At 48.9% G+C, this 17,379-nt stretch overlaps 1 protein-coding gene across 1 annotated transcript in view; it reads left to right on the forward strand.

Moving 5' to 3' along the window:
* The window catches only part of LOC128697137 (uncharacterized), a 65,871-nt gene that overhangs the window by 22,907 nt on the left and 25,585 nt on the right, over positions 1 to 17,379 (forward strand). The window contains exon 3 of the mRNA XM_070080093.1: positions 11,607 to 11,831. Within this exon, the coding sequence (XP_069936194.1) occupies positions 11,607 to 11,831 (225 nt within the window). The remainder of the gene's footprint in view (positions 1 to 11,606; positions 11,832 to 17,379) is intronic.

Genomic DNA, 17,379 nt, shown 5'->3' on the forward strand with positions numbered 1-17,379 from the left:
GTTACTGCTGTTAGTGCTGTTACTGCTGTTACTGCTGTTACTGCTGTTACTGCTGTTAGTGCTGTTACTGCTGTTACTGCTGTTACTGCTGTTACTGCTGTTACTGCTGTTAGTGCTGTTACTGCTGTTACTGCTGTTACTGCTGTTACTGCTGTTACTGCTGTTACTGCTGTTACTGCTGTTACTGCTGTTAGTGCTGTTACTGCTGTTACTGCTGTTACTGCTGTTACTGCTGTTACTGCTGTTACTGCTGTTACTGCTGTTACTGCTGTTAGTGCTGTTACTGCTGTTACTGCTGTTACTGCTGTTACTGCTGTTAGTGCTGTTACTGCTGTTACTGCTGTTAGTGCTGTTACTGCTGTTACTGCTGTTACTGCTGTTACTGCTGTTAGTGCTGTTACTGCTGTTACTGCTGTTACTGCTGTTACTGCTGTTAGTGCTGCTGCTGTTACTGCTGTTACTGCTGTTACTGCTGTTACTGCTGTTACTGCTGTTACTGCTGTTACTGCTGTTAGTGCTGTTACTGCTGTTACTGCTGTTACTGCTGTTACTGCTGTTACTGCTGTTACTGCTGTTACTGCTGTTACTGCTGTTACTGCTGTTACTGCTGTTACTGCTGTTACTGCTGTTACTGCTGTTACTGCTGTTACTGCTGTTACTGCTGTTACTGCTGTTACTGCTGTTACTGCTGTTACTGCTGTTACTGCTGTTAGTGCTGTTACTGCTGTTACTGCTGTTAGTGCTGTTACTGCTGTTACTGCTGTTACTGCTGTTACTGCTGTTACTGCTGTGTTACTGCTGTGTTACTGCTGTTACTGCTGTGTTACTGCTGTTACTGCTGTGTTACTGCTGTTACTGCTGTGTTACTGCTGTGTTACTGCTGTTACTGCTGTTACTGCTGTTACTGCTGTGTTACTGCTGTTACTGCTGTGTTACTGCTGTTACTGCTGTTACTGCTGTGTTACTGCTGTTACTGCTGTTACTGCTGTGTTACTGCTGTGTTACTGCTGTTACTGCTGTTGCTGCTGCTGTTACTGCTGTTACTGCTGTTACTGCTGCTGTTACTGCTGTTGCTGCTGCTGTTACTGCTGTTGCTGCTGCTGTTACTGCTGCTGCTGCTGCTGTTACTGCTGTTACTGCTGTTGCTGCTGCTGTTACTGCTGTTACTACTGCTGTTACTGCTGTTGCTGTTACTGCTGTTACTGCTGTTACTACTCCTGTTACTGTTGTTACTACTGTTGCTGTTACTGCTGTTACTACTGTTGCTGTTACTGCTGTTACTACTGCTGTTGCTGTTACTGCTGTTACTGTTGTTGCTGTTACTGTTGTTGCTGTTACTGCTGTTACTACTGCTGCTGTTACTGTTGTTGCTGTTACTGCTGTTACTGCTGTTACTGCTGTTACTGCTGTTACTGCTGTTACTGCTGTTACTGCTGTTACTGCTGTTACTGCTGTTACTGCTGTTACTGCTGTTACTGCTGTTACTGCTGTTACTGCTGTTACTGCTGTTACTGCTGTGTTACTGCTGTTACTGCTGTTACTGCTGTTACTGCTGTTACTGCTGTTACTGCTGTTACTGCTGTTAGTGCTGTTACTGCTGTTACTGCTGTTAGTGCTGTTACTGCTGTTACTGCTGTTACTGCTGTTACTGCTGTTACTGCTGTTACTGCTGTTACTGCTGTTACTGCTGTTACTGCTGTTACTGCTGTTACTGCTGTTACTGCTGTTACTGCTGTTACTGCTGTTACTGCTGTTACTGCTGTTACTGCTGTTACTGCTGTTACTGCTGTAACTGCTGTTACTGCTGTTACTGCTGTTACTGCTGTGTTACTGCTGTGTTACTGCTGTTACTGCTGTGTTACTGCTGTTACTGCTGTTACTGCTGTTACTGCTGTTACTGCTGTTACTGCTGTTACTGCTGTTACTGCTGTTACTGCTGTTACTGCTGTTAGTGCTGTTACTGCTGTTACTGCTGTTACTGCTGTTACTGCTGTTACTGCTGTTACTGCTGTTACTGCTGTTACTGCTGTTACTGCTGTTACTGCTGTTACTGCTGTTACTGCTGTTACTGCTGTTACTGCTGTTACTGCTGTTACTGCTGTTACTGCTGTTACTGCTGTTAGTGCTGTTACTGCTGTTACTGCTGTTACTGCTGTTACTGCTGTTACTGCTGTGTTACTGCTGTTACTGCTGTGTTACTGCTGTTACTGCTGTGTTACTGCTGTTACTGCTGTTACTGCTGTTACTGCTGTGTTACTGCTGTTACTGCTGTGTTACTGCTGTTACTGCTGTTACTGCTGTTACTGCTGTTACTGCTGTGTTACTGCTGTAACTGCTGTTACTGCTGTTACTGCTGTGTTACTGCTGTTACTGCTGTGTTACTGCTGTGTTACTGCTGTTACTGCTGTTACTGCTGTGTTACTGCTGTTACTGCTGTGTTACTGCTGTAACTGCTGTTACTGCTGTGTTACTGCTGTTACTGCTGTTACTGCTGTGTTACTGCTGTTACTGCTGTGTTACTGCTGTTACTGCTGTGTTACTGCTGTTACTGCTGTGTTACTGCTGTAACTGCTGTTACTGCTGTTACTGCTGTTAGTGCTGTTACTGCTGTTACTGCTGTTAGTGCTGTTACTGCTGTTACTGCTGTTACTGCTGTTACTGCTGTTAGTGCTGTTACTGCTGTTACTGCTGTTAGTGCTGTTACTGCTGTTACTGCTGTTACTGCTGTTAGTGCTGTTACTGCTGTTACTGCTGTTAGTGCTGTTACTGCTGTTAGTGCTGTTAGTGCTGTTAGTGCTGTTACTGCTGTTACTGCTGTTACTGCTGTTAGTGCTGTTACTGCTGTTAGTGCTGTTAGTGCTGTTACTGCTGTTAGTGCTGTTACTGCTGTTAGTGCTGTAACTGCTGTTAGTGCTGTAACTACTGTTAGTGCTGTTACTGCTGTTAGTGTTGTAACTGCTGTTAGTGCTGTTACTGCTGTTAGTGCTGTAACTGCTGTTAGTGCTGTAACTGCTGTTAGTGCTGTTACTGCTGTTAGTGCTGTAACTGCTGTTAGTGCTGTAACTGCTGTTACTGCTGTTAGTGCTGTAACTGCTGTTAGTGCTGTAACTGCTGTTAGTGCTGTAACTGCTGTTAGTGCTGTAACTGCTGTTAGTGCTGTTACTGCTGTTAGTGCTGTAACTGCTGTTAGTGCTGTTACTGCTGTTAGTGCTGTAACTGCTGTTACTGCTGTTAGTGCTGTAACTGCTGTTAGTGCTGTTACTGCTGTTAGTGCTGTAACTGCTGTTAGTGCTGTAACTGCTGTTAGTGCTGTTACTGCTGTTAGTGCTGTAACTGCTGTTAGTGCTGTAACTGCTGTTAGTGCTGTAACTGCTGTTAGTGTTGTAACTGCTGTTAGTGCTGTTACTGCTGTTAGTGCTGTAACTGCTGTTACTGCTGTTAGTGCTTAGTGCTGTTACTGCTCTTAGTGCTGTTACTGCTGTTAGTGCTGTTACTGCTGTTAGTGCTGTTACTGCTGTTAGTGCTATTAGTGCTGTTACTGCTGTTACTGCTCTTAGTGCTGTTACTGCTCTTAGTGCTGTTACTGCTGTTACTGCTGTTAGTGCTCTTAGTGCTGTTACTGCTCTTAGTGCTGTTACTGCTCTTAGTGCTGTTACTGCTGTTAGTGCTGTTACTGCTGTTAGTGCTGTTACTGCTGTTACTGCTCTTAGTGCTGTTACTGCTGTTAGTGCTGTTACTGCTGTTAGTGCTGTTACTTCTGTTAGTCCTGTTACTGCTGTTACTGATGTTACTGCTTTTAGTGCTGTTACTGCTGTTACTCCTGTTAGTGCTGTTACTTCTGTTAGTGCTGTTACTGCTGTTACTGCTCTTAGTGCTGTTAGTGCTGTTACTTCTGTTAGTGCTGTTACTGCTCTTAGTGCTGTTACTTATGTTAGTGCTGTTACTGCTGTTACTGTTAGTGCTGTTACTGCTCTTATTGCTGTTACTTCTGTTAGTGCTGTTACTGCTGTTACTGCTCTTAGTGCTGTTAGTGCTGTTACTGCTGTTAGTGCTGTTACTGCTGTTACTGCTCTTAGTGCTGTTACTGCTCTTAGTGCTGTTACTGCTCTTAGTGCTGTTAGTGCTGTTACTGCTGTTGGTGCTGTTACTGCTGTTACTGGTCTTAGTGATGTTACTGCTCTTAGTGCTGTTACTGCTCTTACTGCTCTTAGTGCGGTTACTGCTCTTAGTGCTGTTACTGCTGTTAGTGCTGTTACTGTTCTTAGTGCTGTTACTGCTGTTACTGCTCTTAGTGCTGTTACTGCGGTTAGTGCTGTTACTGTTGTTAGTGCCGTTACTGCTGTTACTGCTCTTAGTGCTGTTACTGCTCTTAGTGCTGTTAGTGCTGTTACTGCGGTTACTGCTGTTAGTGCTGTTACTGCTGTTAGTGCTGTTACTGCTGTTACTGCTGTTACTGCTGTTAGTGCTGTTACTGTTGTTACTGCTGTTACTGCTGTTAGTGCTGTTACTGCTCTTAGTGCTCTTAGTGCTGTTACTGCTGTTAGTGCTGTTACTTGTTACTGCTGTTAGTGCTGCTACTGCTGTTAGTGCTGTTACTGCTGTTAGTGCTGTTACTGCTGTTAGTGCTGTTACTGCTGTTAGTGCTGTTACTGCTCTTAGTGCTGTTACTGCTGTTACTGCTCTTAGTGCTGTTACTGCTGTTAGTGCTGTTACTGCTGTTACTGTTGTTAGTGCTCTTACTGCTCTTACTGCTGTTAGTGCTGTTACTGCTGTTAGTGCTATTACTGCTGTTACTGCTGTTAGTGCTGTTACTGCTGTTACTGCTGTTAGTGCTGTTACTGCTGTTAGTGCTGTTACTGCTGTTAGTGCTGTTAGCGCTGTTAGTGCTGTTACTGTTGTTACTGCTGTTTGCGCTGTTACTGCTGTTAGTGTTGTTACTGCTGTTACTGCTGTTAGTGCTGTTACTGCTGTTAGTGCTGTTACTGCTGTTATTGCTGTTACTGCTGTTACTGCTGTTACTGCTGTTAGTGCTGTTACTCCTGTTACTGCTGTTAGTGCTGTTAGTGCTGTTTGCTGTTACTGCTGTTACTGCTGTTAGTGCTGTTAGTGCTGTTACTGCTGTTACTGCTGTTACTGCTGTTTCTGCTGTTAGTGCTGTTACTGCTGTTAGTGCTGTTTCTCCTGTTACTGCTGTTACTGCTCTTAGTGCTGTTACTGCTGTTTGCTGTTGCTGCTGTTTCTGCTGCTAGTGCTGTTACTGCTGTTACTGCTCTTACTGCTGTTAGTGCTGCTACTGCTGTTACTGTTACTGCTGTTACTGCTGTTAGTGCTGCTACTGTTGTTACTGCTGTTACTGCTGTTATTGCTGTTACTGCTGTTACTGCTCTTAGTGCTGTTACTGCTGTTACTGCTGTTACTGCTGTTACTGTTGTTACTGTTACTGCTGTTTCTGCTGCTAGTGCTGTTACTGCTGTTAGTCCTGTTACTGCTGTTACTACTGTTACTGTTAGTGCTGTTACTGCTGTTAGTGCTGTTACTGCTGTTAGTGCTGCTTCTGCTGTTACTGCTGTTACTGCTGTTATTGCTGTTACTGCTGTCACTGCTGTTACTGCTGTTAGTGCTGTTACTGCTGTTTGTGCTGTTACTGCTGTTATTGCTGTTACTGCTGTTGCTCTTTTTGCTGTTACTATTGTTACTGCTGTTACTACTGTTACTGCTGTTACTGCTGTTACTGCTGTTGCTCTTTTTGCTGTTACTATTGTTACTGCTGTTACTACTGTTACTGCTGTTACTGCTGTTAGTGCTGTTACTGCTGTTACTGCTGTTTGTGCTGTAACTGCTGTTAGTGTTGTTGCTGCTGTTGTTAGTGCTGTTACTGTTATTGCTGTTACTGTTGTTAGTGCTGTTGCTGCTGTTAGTGCTGTTACTGCTGTTAGTGCTGTTGCTGCTGTTAGTGCTGTTACTGTTGTTAGTGCTGTTGCCGCTGTTAGTGCTGTTACTGTTGTTAGTGCTGTTACTGTTGTTAGTGCTGTTGCTGCTGTTGTTAGTGCTGTTACTGTTAGTGCTTTTGCTGCTGTTGTTAGTGATGTTACTGCTGTTTGTGCTGTAACTGCTAGTGCTGTTACTGTTGTTAGTGCTGTTACTGTTGTTAGTGCTGTAACTGTTGTTAGTGCTGTTGCTGCTGTTAGTGCTGTTGCTGCTGTTGTTATTGCTGTTACTGCTGTTAGTGCTGTTACTGCTAGTGCTGTTACTGCTGTTAGTGCTGTTACTGTTGTTAGTGCTGTAACTGTTGTTAGTGCTGTTGCTGCTGTTAGTTTTGTTGCTGCTGTTGTTTGTGCTGTTACTGCTGTTAGTGCTTTTGCTGCTGTTAGTGCTGTTGCTGTTGTTAGTGCTATTACTGTTGTTATTGCTTTTGCTGTTGTTAGTGCTGTTGCTGCTGTTCTTAGTGCTGTTACTGCTGTTAGTGCTGTTGCTGCTGTTCTTAGTGCTGTTAGTGCTGTTGCTGCTGTTGTTAGTGCTGTTACTGCTGTTAGTGCTGTTGCTGCTGTTGTTAGTGCTGTTACTGTTAGTGCTGTTACTGCTGTTAGTGCTGTTACTGCTGTTGTTAGTGCTGTTACTGCTGTTAGTGCTGTTGCTGCTGTTGTTAGTGCTGTTACTGCTGTTAGTGCTGTTGCTGCTGTTAGTGCTGTTACTGCTGTTACTGCTGTTGCTGCTGTTGTTACTGTTGTTAGTGCTGTTGCTGCTGTTGTTAGTGCTGTTACTGTTGTTAGTGCTGTTACTGCTGTTGTTAGTGCTGTTACTGTTGTTAGTGCTGTTACTGCTGTTAGTGCTGTTGCTGCTGTTGTTAGTGCTGTTACTGCTGTTAGTGCTGTTACTGTTGTTAGTGCTATTACTGCTGTTGTTAGTGCTGTTACTGTTGTTAGTGCTGTTACTGTTGTTAGTGCTGTTACTGCTGTTAGTGTTGTTACTGCTGTTGTTAGTGCTGTTACTGTTTGTGCTATTACTGCTCTTGTTAGTGCTGTTACTGTTACTGCTGGTATTGCTGTAGTTACTGCTGTTGCTGCTGTTATTTTTCCTACTGTTGTTGCTCCTGTTATTGCTGTTGCTCCTGTTATTTTTCTACTGTTGCTATTCCTGTTATTGCTGTTGCTGCTGTTATTTTTCTACTGTTGCTGTTGTTCCTGTTATTGCTGTTGCTGCTGTTTTTTCTACTGTTGCTGTTGCTGCTGTTAGTGCTGTTGCTGCTGCTGTTCTTGGGACATCATCAGTCTGGTTTATTACCAGTGGTGTCCCCCAGGATGCCACCCACACCAATCACCTAACATCCAGGGTCCTACTTATTGCTAGGTGAGCAGTGACAGTAGGTGTAAGGTAACTAACACCCAGGTACCTACTTACTGCTAGGTGAACAGTGACAGGAGGTGTAAGGTAACTAACACCCAGGTACCTACTTACTGCTAGGTGAACAGTGACAGGAGGTGTAAGGTAACTAACACCCAGGGTCCTACTTACTGCTAGGTGAACAGTGACAGCAGGTGTAAGGTAACTAACACCCAGGTACCTACTTACTGCTAAGTGAACAGTGACAGGAGGTGTAAGGTGACTAACACCTAGGTACCTACTTACTGCTAGGTGAACAGTGACAGCAGGTGTAAGGTAACTAACACCCAGGTACCTACTTACTGCTAGGTGAACAGTGACAGCAGGTGTAAGGTAACTAACACCCAGGTACCTACTTACTGCTAAGTGAACAGTGACAGCAGGTGTAAGGTGACTAACACCTAGGTACCTACTTACTGCTAGGTGAACAGTGACAGCAGGTGTAAGGTAACTAACACCCAGGTACCTACTTACTGCTAGGTGAACAGGGACAGCAGGTGTAAGGTGACTAACACCCAGGTACCTACTTACTGCTAGGTGAACAGTGACAGCAGGTGTAAGGTAACTAACACCCAGGGTCCTACTTACTGCTAGGTGAACAGTGACAGCAGGTGTAAGGTAACTAACACCCAGGTACCTACTTACTGCTAGGTGAAGAGTGACAGCAGGTGTAAGGTAACTAACACCCAGGTACCTACTTACCGCTAGGTGAACAGTGACAACAGGTGTAAGGTAACTAACACACAGGTACCTACTTACTGCTAAGTGAACAGTGACAGCAGGTGTAAGGTGACTAACACCCAGGTACCTACTTACTGCTAGGTGAACATATATATATATATATATATATATATATATATATATATATATATATATATATATATAGATATATATATATATAAATAATATGTGGTGCCGAATAGGTAAAACTGGTCAATTAACAAGAACTTATTTAAAATTAAGTTCTTTCTAAAATTTTCTCTTATACGTTTAAATATATATTTTTTTCATTTATGTTAATAATGTAAAAATTAATAATTTTGTACCAAAAGAACCTTAGAAAACTTACCTGACCTTATTATAACAAGCACAATTTAATTTACCATAACCCAACTAAATATATTTTAGATAAGTTTACAATAATTTAATAATAAACACAATGAAATATATTTTTTTCGTTAAGTTCAGAATGATTTTTGAGAAATTATTGCATATACAAATTTTCACTTGTCTTATTCGGCAAGAAGAACGTTGCTATTTAAGCTAAAATCGCAAGTTTTACCTATTCGGCACGACATATATGTGTGTGTGTAGTGTATGTGTGTACTCGCCTATTTGTACTCACCTATTTGTGGTTGCAGGGGTCGAGTCACAGCTCCTGGCCCCGCCTCTTCGCTGATTGCTACTAGGTCCTCTCTCTCCCTGCCCCATGAGCTTTATCATACCTCGCCTTAAAACTATGTATGGTTCCCGCCTCCACTACGTCACTTTCTAGGCTATTCCACGACCTGACTACTCTATGACTGAAGAAATACTTCCTAACATCCCTTTGATTCATCTGAGTCTTCAACTTCCAATTGTGACCTCTTGTGTCTGTGTCCCATCTCTGGAACATCCCGTCTTTGTCCACCTTGTCTATTCCACGCAGTATTTTATATGTCGTTATCATGTCTCCCCTGACCCTTCTGTCCTCCAGTGTCGTCAGGCCGATTTCCCTCAACCTTTCTTCGTAGGACAATCCCCGTATCTCTGGGACTAGTCTTGTTGCAAACCTTTGCACTTTCTCTAATTTCTTGACGTGCTTGACTAGGTGTGGATTCCAAACTGGTGTGCATACTCCAGTATGGGCCTGACGTAGATGGTATACAGAATCTTGAACGAATCCTTACTGAGGTTTCGGAACGCTATCCGTAGGTTTGCCAGGCGCCCGTATGCTGCAGCAGTTATCTGATTGATGTGCGCCTCAGGAGATATGTTCGGTGTTATGCTCACCCCCAGATCTTTTTCCTTGAGTGAGGTTTGCAGTCTTTGGCCATCTAAACTATATTGTGTCAGCGGCCTTCTTTGCCCTTCCCCAATCTTCATGACTTTGCATTTGGCAGGGTTAAACTCAAGGAGCCAGTTGCTGGACCAGGCTTGTAGCCTGTCCAGGTCTCTTTGTAGTCCTGCCTGATCCTCATCCGATTTGATTCTTCTCATTAACTTTACATCATCTGCAAACAAGGACACTTCTGAGTCTATCCCTTCCGTTATGTCGTTCACATATACCAAGAACAGCACAGGTCCTAGGACTGACCCCTGTGGAACCCCGCTTGTCACAGGCGCCCACTCTGACACCTCGTCACGTACCATGACTCGTTGTTGCCTCCCTGTCAGGTATTCTCTGATCCATTGCAGTGCCTTTCCTGTTATGTGTGCCTGATCCTCTAGCTTTTGCAGTAACCTCTTGTGAGGAGCTGTGTCGAAGGCCTTCTTGCAGTCCAAAAATATGCAGTCGATCCACCCCTCTCTCTCTTGCCTTTCTTCTGTCACCTTGTCATGAAACTCTAGTAGGTTTGTGACACAGGATTTTCCTTCCCTGAAACCGTGCTGGTTGTCAATTATACACTTGTTTCTTTCCAGGTGCCCCACCACTCTCCTCCTGATGATCTTCTCCATGACCTTGCATACTATACACGTTAGTGATACAGGTCTGTAGTTTAGTGCCTCATGTCTGTCTCCCTTTTTAAAAATTGGGACTACATTTGCCATCTTCCATACCTCAGGGAGTTGCCCAGTTTCAAATGATGTGTTGAAGATCTTTGTTAATGGTACACACAATATCTCTGCTCCCTCTTTAAGGACCCACGGAGAGATGTTGTCTGGTCCCACCGCCTTTGAGGTGTCAAGTTCGCATAGCAGCTTCTTCACCTCCTCCTTGGTTATATGTACCTCATCCAGCACTTGCTGGTGCACCCCCTGCACTGATTTCCTGGAGTCCTACTGGTTTCCACTGTAAATACTTCTTTAAATCTTGTGTTGAGCTCCTGACATACCTCTCAGTCGTTTCTTGTGAATTCCCCATCACCCTTCCATTGTAACAACCCTACCACCATTGTAACAACCCTACCACCATTGTAACAACCCTACCACCATTGTAACAACCCTACCACCATTGTAACAACCCTACCACCATTGTAACAACCCTACCACCATTTTAACAACCCTACCACAATTGTAACAACTCTTTTACCATTGTAACAACCCTACCACCAATGTAACAACCCTACTACCATTGTAACCCTACCATCATTGTAACAACCCTACCACCATTGTAACAACCCTACCACCATTGTAACCCTACCACCATTGTAACAACCCTACTACCATTGTAACCCTACCATCATTGTAACAATCCTACCACCATTGTAACAACCCTACCGCCATTGTAACCCTACCACCATTGTAACAACCCTACCACCATTGTAACAACCCTTCCACCATTGTAACAACCCTACCACCATTGTAACAACCCTACCACCATTGTAACAACCCTACCACCATTGTAACAACCCTACCACCATTGTAACTCTACCACCATTGTAACAACCCTACCACCATTGTAACAACCCTACCACCATTATAACAACCCTACCACCATTGTAACAACCCTACCACCATTGTAACAACCCTACCATCATTGTAACAACCCTACCACAATTGTAACAAATCTTTTACCATTGTAACAACCCTACCACCAATGTAACAACCCTGCCACCATTGTAACAACCCTACCACCATTGTAAAAACCCTACCATCATTGTAAGAACCCTACCACCATTGTAACAACCCTACCACCATTGTAACAACCCTACCACCACTGTAACAACCCTACCATCATTGTAACAACCCTACCACCACTGTAACAACCCTACCACCACTGTAACAACCCTACCACCATTGTAACAACCCTACCATCATTGTAACAACCCTACCACCACTGTAACAACCCTACCACCACTGTAACAACCCTACCACCATTGTAACAACTCTACCACCATTGTAACCCTACCATCATTGTAACAACCCAACCACCATTGTTACAACCCTACCATCCTTGTAACAACCCTACCACCACTGTAACAACCCTACCACCATTGTAACAACTCTTACCATTTTAACAACCCTGCCACCCTTGTAACAGCCCTACCACCAGTCTAACAACCCTGCCACCCTCTACATTACAGGGTCGTCTGAGGTGGTGTCTCTGGCATGGTTACTGGAAGGGGATGAGGTTGACGTGTCCTGGGCTACAGCAGAGAAAGGAGTAGCTATCAACCAGTTGACTCTCAGCAACCTGCACCAGGAACACCGTAATGCCCACCTTACCTGTCGGCTGACAGCCCTCGACCCTGACCATCCCTACGTGGCTTTCAACCTAACTGATGCTTCCACTTTCATCACCATGTACTGTGAGTACTGTGCTCTGCTGGTTCCCTTGTGTTACCACTTACATCACCATGTACTGTGTTAGTTCCCTTGTGTTACCACTTACATCACCATGTACTGTCTTAGATCCCTTGTGTTACCACTTTCATCACCAGCTACTGTGTCAGTTCCCTAGTCACCCTGGAGGCCACCTACTGTGTCAGTTCCCTAGTCACCCTGGAGGGCACCTACTGTGTCAGTCCCCTAGTCACCCTGGAGGGCACCTACTGTGTCAGTTCCCTAGTCACCCTAGAGGGCACCTACTGTGTCAGTTCCCTAGTCACCCTGGAGGGCACGTACTGTGTCAGTCCCCTAGTCATCCTGGAGGGCACCTACTGTGTCAGCCCCCTATCACCCTGGACGGCACCTACTGTGTCAGTCCCCTAGTCGCCCTGGAGGGCACCTACTGTGTCAGTCCCCTAGTCACCCTGGAGGGCACCTACTGTGTCAGTTCCCTAGTCACCCTGGAGGGCACCTACTGTGTCAGCCCCCTATCACCCTGGACGGCACCTACTGTGTCAGTCCCCTAGTCACCCTGGAGGGCACCTACTGTGTCAGTCCCCTAGTCACCCTGGAGGGCACCTACTGTGTCAGTTCCCTAGTCACCCTGGAGGGCACCTACTGTGTCAGTTCCCTAGTCACCCTGGAGGGCACGTACTGTGTCAGTCCCTAGTCACCCTGGAGGGCACCTACTGTGTCAGTCCCCTAGTCACCCTGGAGGGCACCTACTGTGTCAGTCCCTAGTCACCCTGGAGGGCACGTACTGTGTCAGTCCCTAGTCACCCTGGAGGGCACCTACTGTGTCAGTCCCCTAGTCACCCTGGAGGGCACCTACTGTGTCAGTTCCCTAGTCACCCTGGAGGGCACCTACTGTGTCAGTCCCCTAGTCACCCTGGAGGGCACCTACTGTGTCAGTCCCCTAATCACCCTGGAGGGCACCTACTGTGTCAGTCCCCTAGTCACCCTGGACGGCACCTACTGTGTCAGTCCCTAGTCACCCTGGAGGGCACCTGTCAGTCCCCTAGTCACCCTGGAGCGCACCTACTGTGTCAGTCCCCTAGTCACCCTGGAGAGCACCTACTGTGTCAGTCCCTAGTCACCCTGGAGGGCACCTACTGTGTCAGTCCCTAGTCACCCTGGAGGGCACCTACTGTGTCAGTCCCCTAGTCACCCTGGAGGGCACCTACTGTGTCAGTCCCTAGTCACCCTGGAGGGCACCTACTGTGTCAGTTCCCTAGTCACCCTGGAGGGCACCTACTGTGTCAGTCCCCTAGTCACCCTGGAGGGCACCTACTGTGTCAGTCCCCTAGTCACCCTGGAGGGCACCTGTGTCAGTCCCCTAGTCACCCTGGAGGGCACCTACTGTGTCATTTCCCTAGTCACCCTGGAGGGCACCTACTGTGTCAGTCCCCTAGTCACCCTGGAGGGCACCTACTGTGTCAGTTCCCTAGTCACCCTGGAGGGCACCTACTGTGTCAGTTCCCTAGTCACCCTGGAGGGCACCTACTGTGTCAGTCCCCTAGTCACCCTGGAGGGCACCTACTGTGTCAGTCCCCTAGTCACCCTGGAGGGCACCTACTGTGTCAGTCCCCTAGTCACCCTGGAGGGCACCTACTGTGTCAGTCCCCTAGTCACCCTGGAGGGCACCTACTGTGTCAGTCCCTAGTCACCCTGGAGGGCACCTACTGTGTCAGTCCCTAGTCACCCTGGAGGGCACCTACTGTGTCAGTCCCCTAGTCACCCAGGAGGGCACCTACTGTGTCAGTCCCTAGTCACCCTGGAGGGCACCTACTGTGTCAGTCCCCTAGGCCCTAGTCACCCTGGAGGGCACCTACTGTGTCAGTCCCCTAGTCACCTTGGAGGGCACCTACTGTGTCAGTCCCTAGTCACCCTGGAGGGCACCTACTGTGTCATTTCCCTAGTCACCCTGGAGGGCACCTACTGTGTCAGTCCCCTAGTCACCCTGGAGGGCACCTACTGTGTCAGTTCCCTAGTCACCCTGGAGGGCACCTACTGTGTCAGTTCCCTAGTCACCCTGGAGGGCACCTACTGTGTCAGTCCCCTAGTCACCCTGGAGGGCACCTACTGTGTCAGTCCCCTAGTCACCCTGGAGGGCACCTACTGTGTCAGTCCCCTAGTCACCCTGGAGGGCACCTACTGTGTCAGTCCCCTAGTCACCCTGGAGGGCACCTACTGTGTCAGTCCCTAGTCACCCTGGAGGGCACCTACTGTGTCAGTCCCTAGTCACCCTGGAGGGCACCTACTGTGTCAGTCCCCTAGTCACCCAGGAGGGCACCTACTGTGTCAGTCTTTAGTCACCCTGGAGGGCACCTACTGTGTCAGTCCCCTAGGCCCTAGTCACCCTGGAGGGCACCTACTGTGTCAGTCCCCTAGTCACCTTGGAGGGCACCTACTGTGTCAGTCCCTAGTCACCCTGGAGGGCACCTACTGTGTCAGTCCCTAGTCACCCTGGAGGGCACCTACTGTGTCAGTCCCCTAGTCACCCTGGAGGGCACCTACTGTGTCAGTCCCCTAGTCACCCTGGAGGGCACCTACTGTGTCAGTCCCCTAGTCACCCTGGAGGGCACCTACTGTGTCAGTTCCCTAGTCACCCTGGAGGGCACCTACTGTGTCAGTTCCCTAGTCACCCTGGAGGGCACCTACTGTGTCAGTCCCCAAGTCACCCTGGAGGGCACCTACTGTGTCAGTCCCTAGTCACCCTGGAGGGTACCTACTGTGTCAGTCCCCTAGTCACCCTGGAGGGCACCTGTGTCAGTCCCCTAGTCACCCTGGAGGGCACCTACTGTGTCAGTTCCCTAGTCACCCTGGAGGGCACCTACTGTGTCAGTCCCCTAGTCACCCTGGAGGGCACCTACTGTGTCAGTTCCCTAGTCACCCTGGAGGGCACCTACTGTGTCAGTCCCTAGTCACCCTGGAGGGCACCTACTGTGTCAGTCCCTAGTCACCCTTGAGGGCACCTACTGTGTCAGTCCCCTAGTCACCCTGGAGGGCACCTACTGTGTCAGTCCCTAGTCACCCTGGAGGGCACCTACTGTGTCAGTTCCCTAGTCACCCTGGAGGGCACCTACTGTGTCAGTTCCCTAGTCACCCTGGAGGGCACCTACTGTGTCAGTCCCCTAGTCACCCTGGAGGGCGCCTACTGTGTCAGTCCCCTAGTCACCCTGGAGGGCACCTACTGTGTCAGTCCCTAGTCACCCTGGAGGCCACCTACTGTGTCAGTCCCTAGTCATCCTGGAGGACACCTACTGTGTCAGTCCCCTAGTCACCCTGGAGGGCACCTACTGTGTCAGTCCCCTAGTCACCCTGGAGGGCACCTACTGTGTCATTCCCTAGTCACCCTGTAGGGCACCTACTGTGTCATTCCCTAGTCACCCTGTAGGGCACCTACTGTGTCAGTCTCCTAGTCACCCTGGAGGTCACCTACTGTGTCAGTCCCCTAGTCACCCTGGAGGGCACCTACTGTGTCAGTCCCCTAGTCACCCTGGAGGGCACCTACTGTGTCAGTCCCTAGTCACCCTGGAGGGCACCTACTGTGTCAGTCCCCTAGTCACCCTGGAGGGCACCTACTGTGTCAGTCCCTAGTCACCCTGGAGGGCACCTACTGTGTCAGTCCCCTAGTCACCCTGGAGGGCACCTACTGTGTCAGTTCCCTAATCACCCTGGAGGACACCTACTGTGTCAGTCCCCTAGTCACCCTGGAGGGCACCTACTGTGTCAGTCCCCTAGTCAGTATGGAGGGCACCTACTGTGTCAGTTCCCAGGTCACCCTGGAGGGCACCTACTGTGTCAGTCCCTAGTCACCCTGGAGGGCACCTACTGTGTCAGTTCCCTAGTCACCCTGGAGGGCACCTACTGTGTCAGTCCCTAGTCACCCTGGAGGGCACCTGCTGTGTCCGTCCCTAGTCACCCTGGAGGGCGCCTACTGTGTCCGTCCCCTAGTCACCCTGGAGGGCACCTACTGTGTCAGTCCCCTAGTCGCCCTGGAGGGCACCTACTGTGTCAGTCCCTAGTCACCCTGGAGGGCACCTACTGTGTCAGTTCCCTAATCACCCTGGAGGGTACCTACTGTGTCAGTCCCCTAGTCATCCTGGAGGGCACCTACTGTGTCAGTCCCCTAGTCACCCTGGAGGGCACCTACTGTGTCAGTCCCCTAGTCACCCTGGAGGGCACCTACTGTGTCAGTCCCTAGTCACCCTGGAGGGCACCTACTGTGTCAGTCCCCTAGTCACCATGGAGGGCACCTACTGTGTCAGTCCCTTAGTCACCCTGGAGGGCACCTACTGTGTCAGTCCTCTAGTCACCCTGGAGGGCACCTACTGTGGCAGTTCCCTAGTCACCCTGGAGGGCACCTACTGTGTCAGTCCCCTAGTCACCCTGGAGGGCACCTACTGTGTCAGTCCCCTAGTCACCCTGGAGGGCACCTACTGTGTCAGTCCCTAGTCACCCTGGAGGGCACCTACTGTGTCAGTCCCCTAGTCACCCTGGAGGGCACCTACTGTGTCAGTTCCCTAGTCACCCTGGAGGGCACCTACTTTGTCAGTCCCCTAGTCACCCTGGAGGGCACTTACTGTGTCAGTTCCCTAGTCACCCTGGAGGGCACCTACTGTGTCAGTCCCCTAGTCACCCTGGAGGGCACCTACTGTGTCAGTCCCCTAGTCACCCTGGAGGCCACCTACTGTGTCAGTTCCCTAGTCACCCTGGAGTGCACCTACTGTGTCAGTCCCCTAGTCACCCTGGAGGGCACCTACTGTGTCAGTTCCCTAGTCACCCTGGAGGGCACCTACTGTGTCAGTTCCCTAGTCACCCTGGAGGGCACCTACTGTGTCAGTCCCCTAGTCACCCTGGAGGGCACCTACTGTGTCAGTTCCCTAGTCACCCTGGAGGGCACCTACTGTGTCAGTCCCCTAGTCACCCTGGAGGGCACCTACTGTGTCAGTTCCCTAGTCACCCTGGAGGGCACCTACTGTGTCAGTCCCTAGTCACCCTGGAGGACACCTACTGTGTCAGTTCCCTAGTCACCCTGGAGGGCACCTACTGTGTCAGTCCCCTAGTCACCCTGGAGGGCACCTACTGTGTCAGTCCCCTAGTCACCCTGGAGGGCACCTACTGTGTCAGTCCCCTAGTCACCCTGGAGGGCACCTACTGTGTCAGTTCCCTAGTCACCCTGGAGGGCACCTACTGTGTCAGTTCCCTAGTCAACCTGGAGGGCACCTACTGTGTCAGTTCCCTAGTCACCCTGGAGGGCACCTACTGTGTCAGTCCCCTAGTCACCCTGGAGGGCACCTACTGTGTCAGTCCCTAGTCACCCTGGAGGGCACCTACTGTGTCAGTCCCCTAGTCACCCTGGAGGGCACCTACTGTGTCAGTTCCCTAGTCACCCTGGAGGGCACCTACTGTGTCAGTCCCCTAGTCACCTTGGAGGACACCTACTGTGTCAGTCCCCTAGTCACCCTGGAGGGCACCTACTGTGTCAGTCCCCTAGTCACCCTGGAGGACACCTACTGTGTCAGT

This window comes from Cherax quadricarinatus, unplaced genomic scaffold (assembly GCF_038502225.1).
Source record: "Cherax quadricarinatus isolate ZL_2023a unplaced genomic scaffold, ASM3850222v1 Contig143, whole genome shotgun sequence".
Classification (NCBI taxonomy): domain Eukaryota; kingdom Metazoa; phylum Arthropoda; class Malacostraca; order Decapoda; family Parastacidae; genus Cherax; species Cherax quadricarinatus.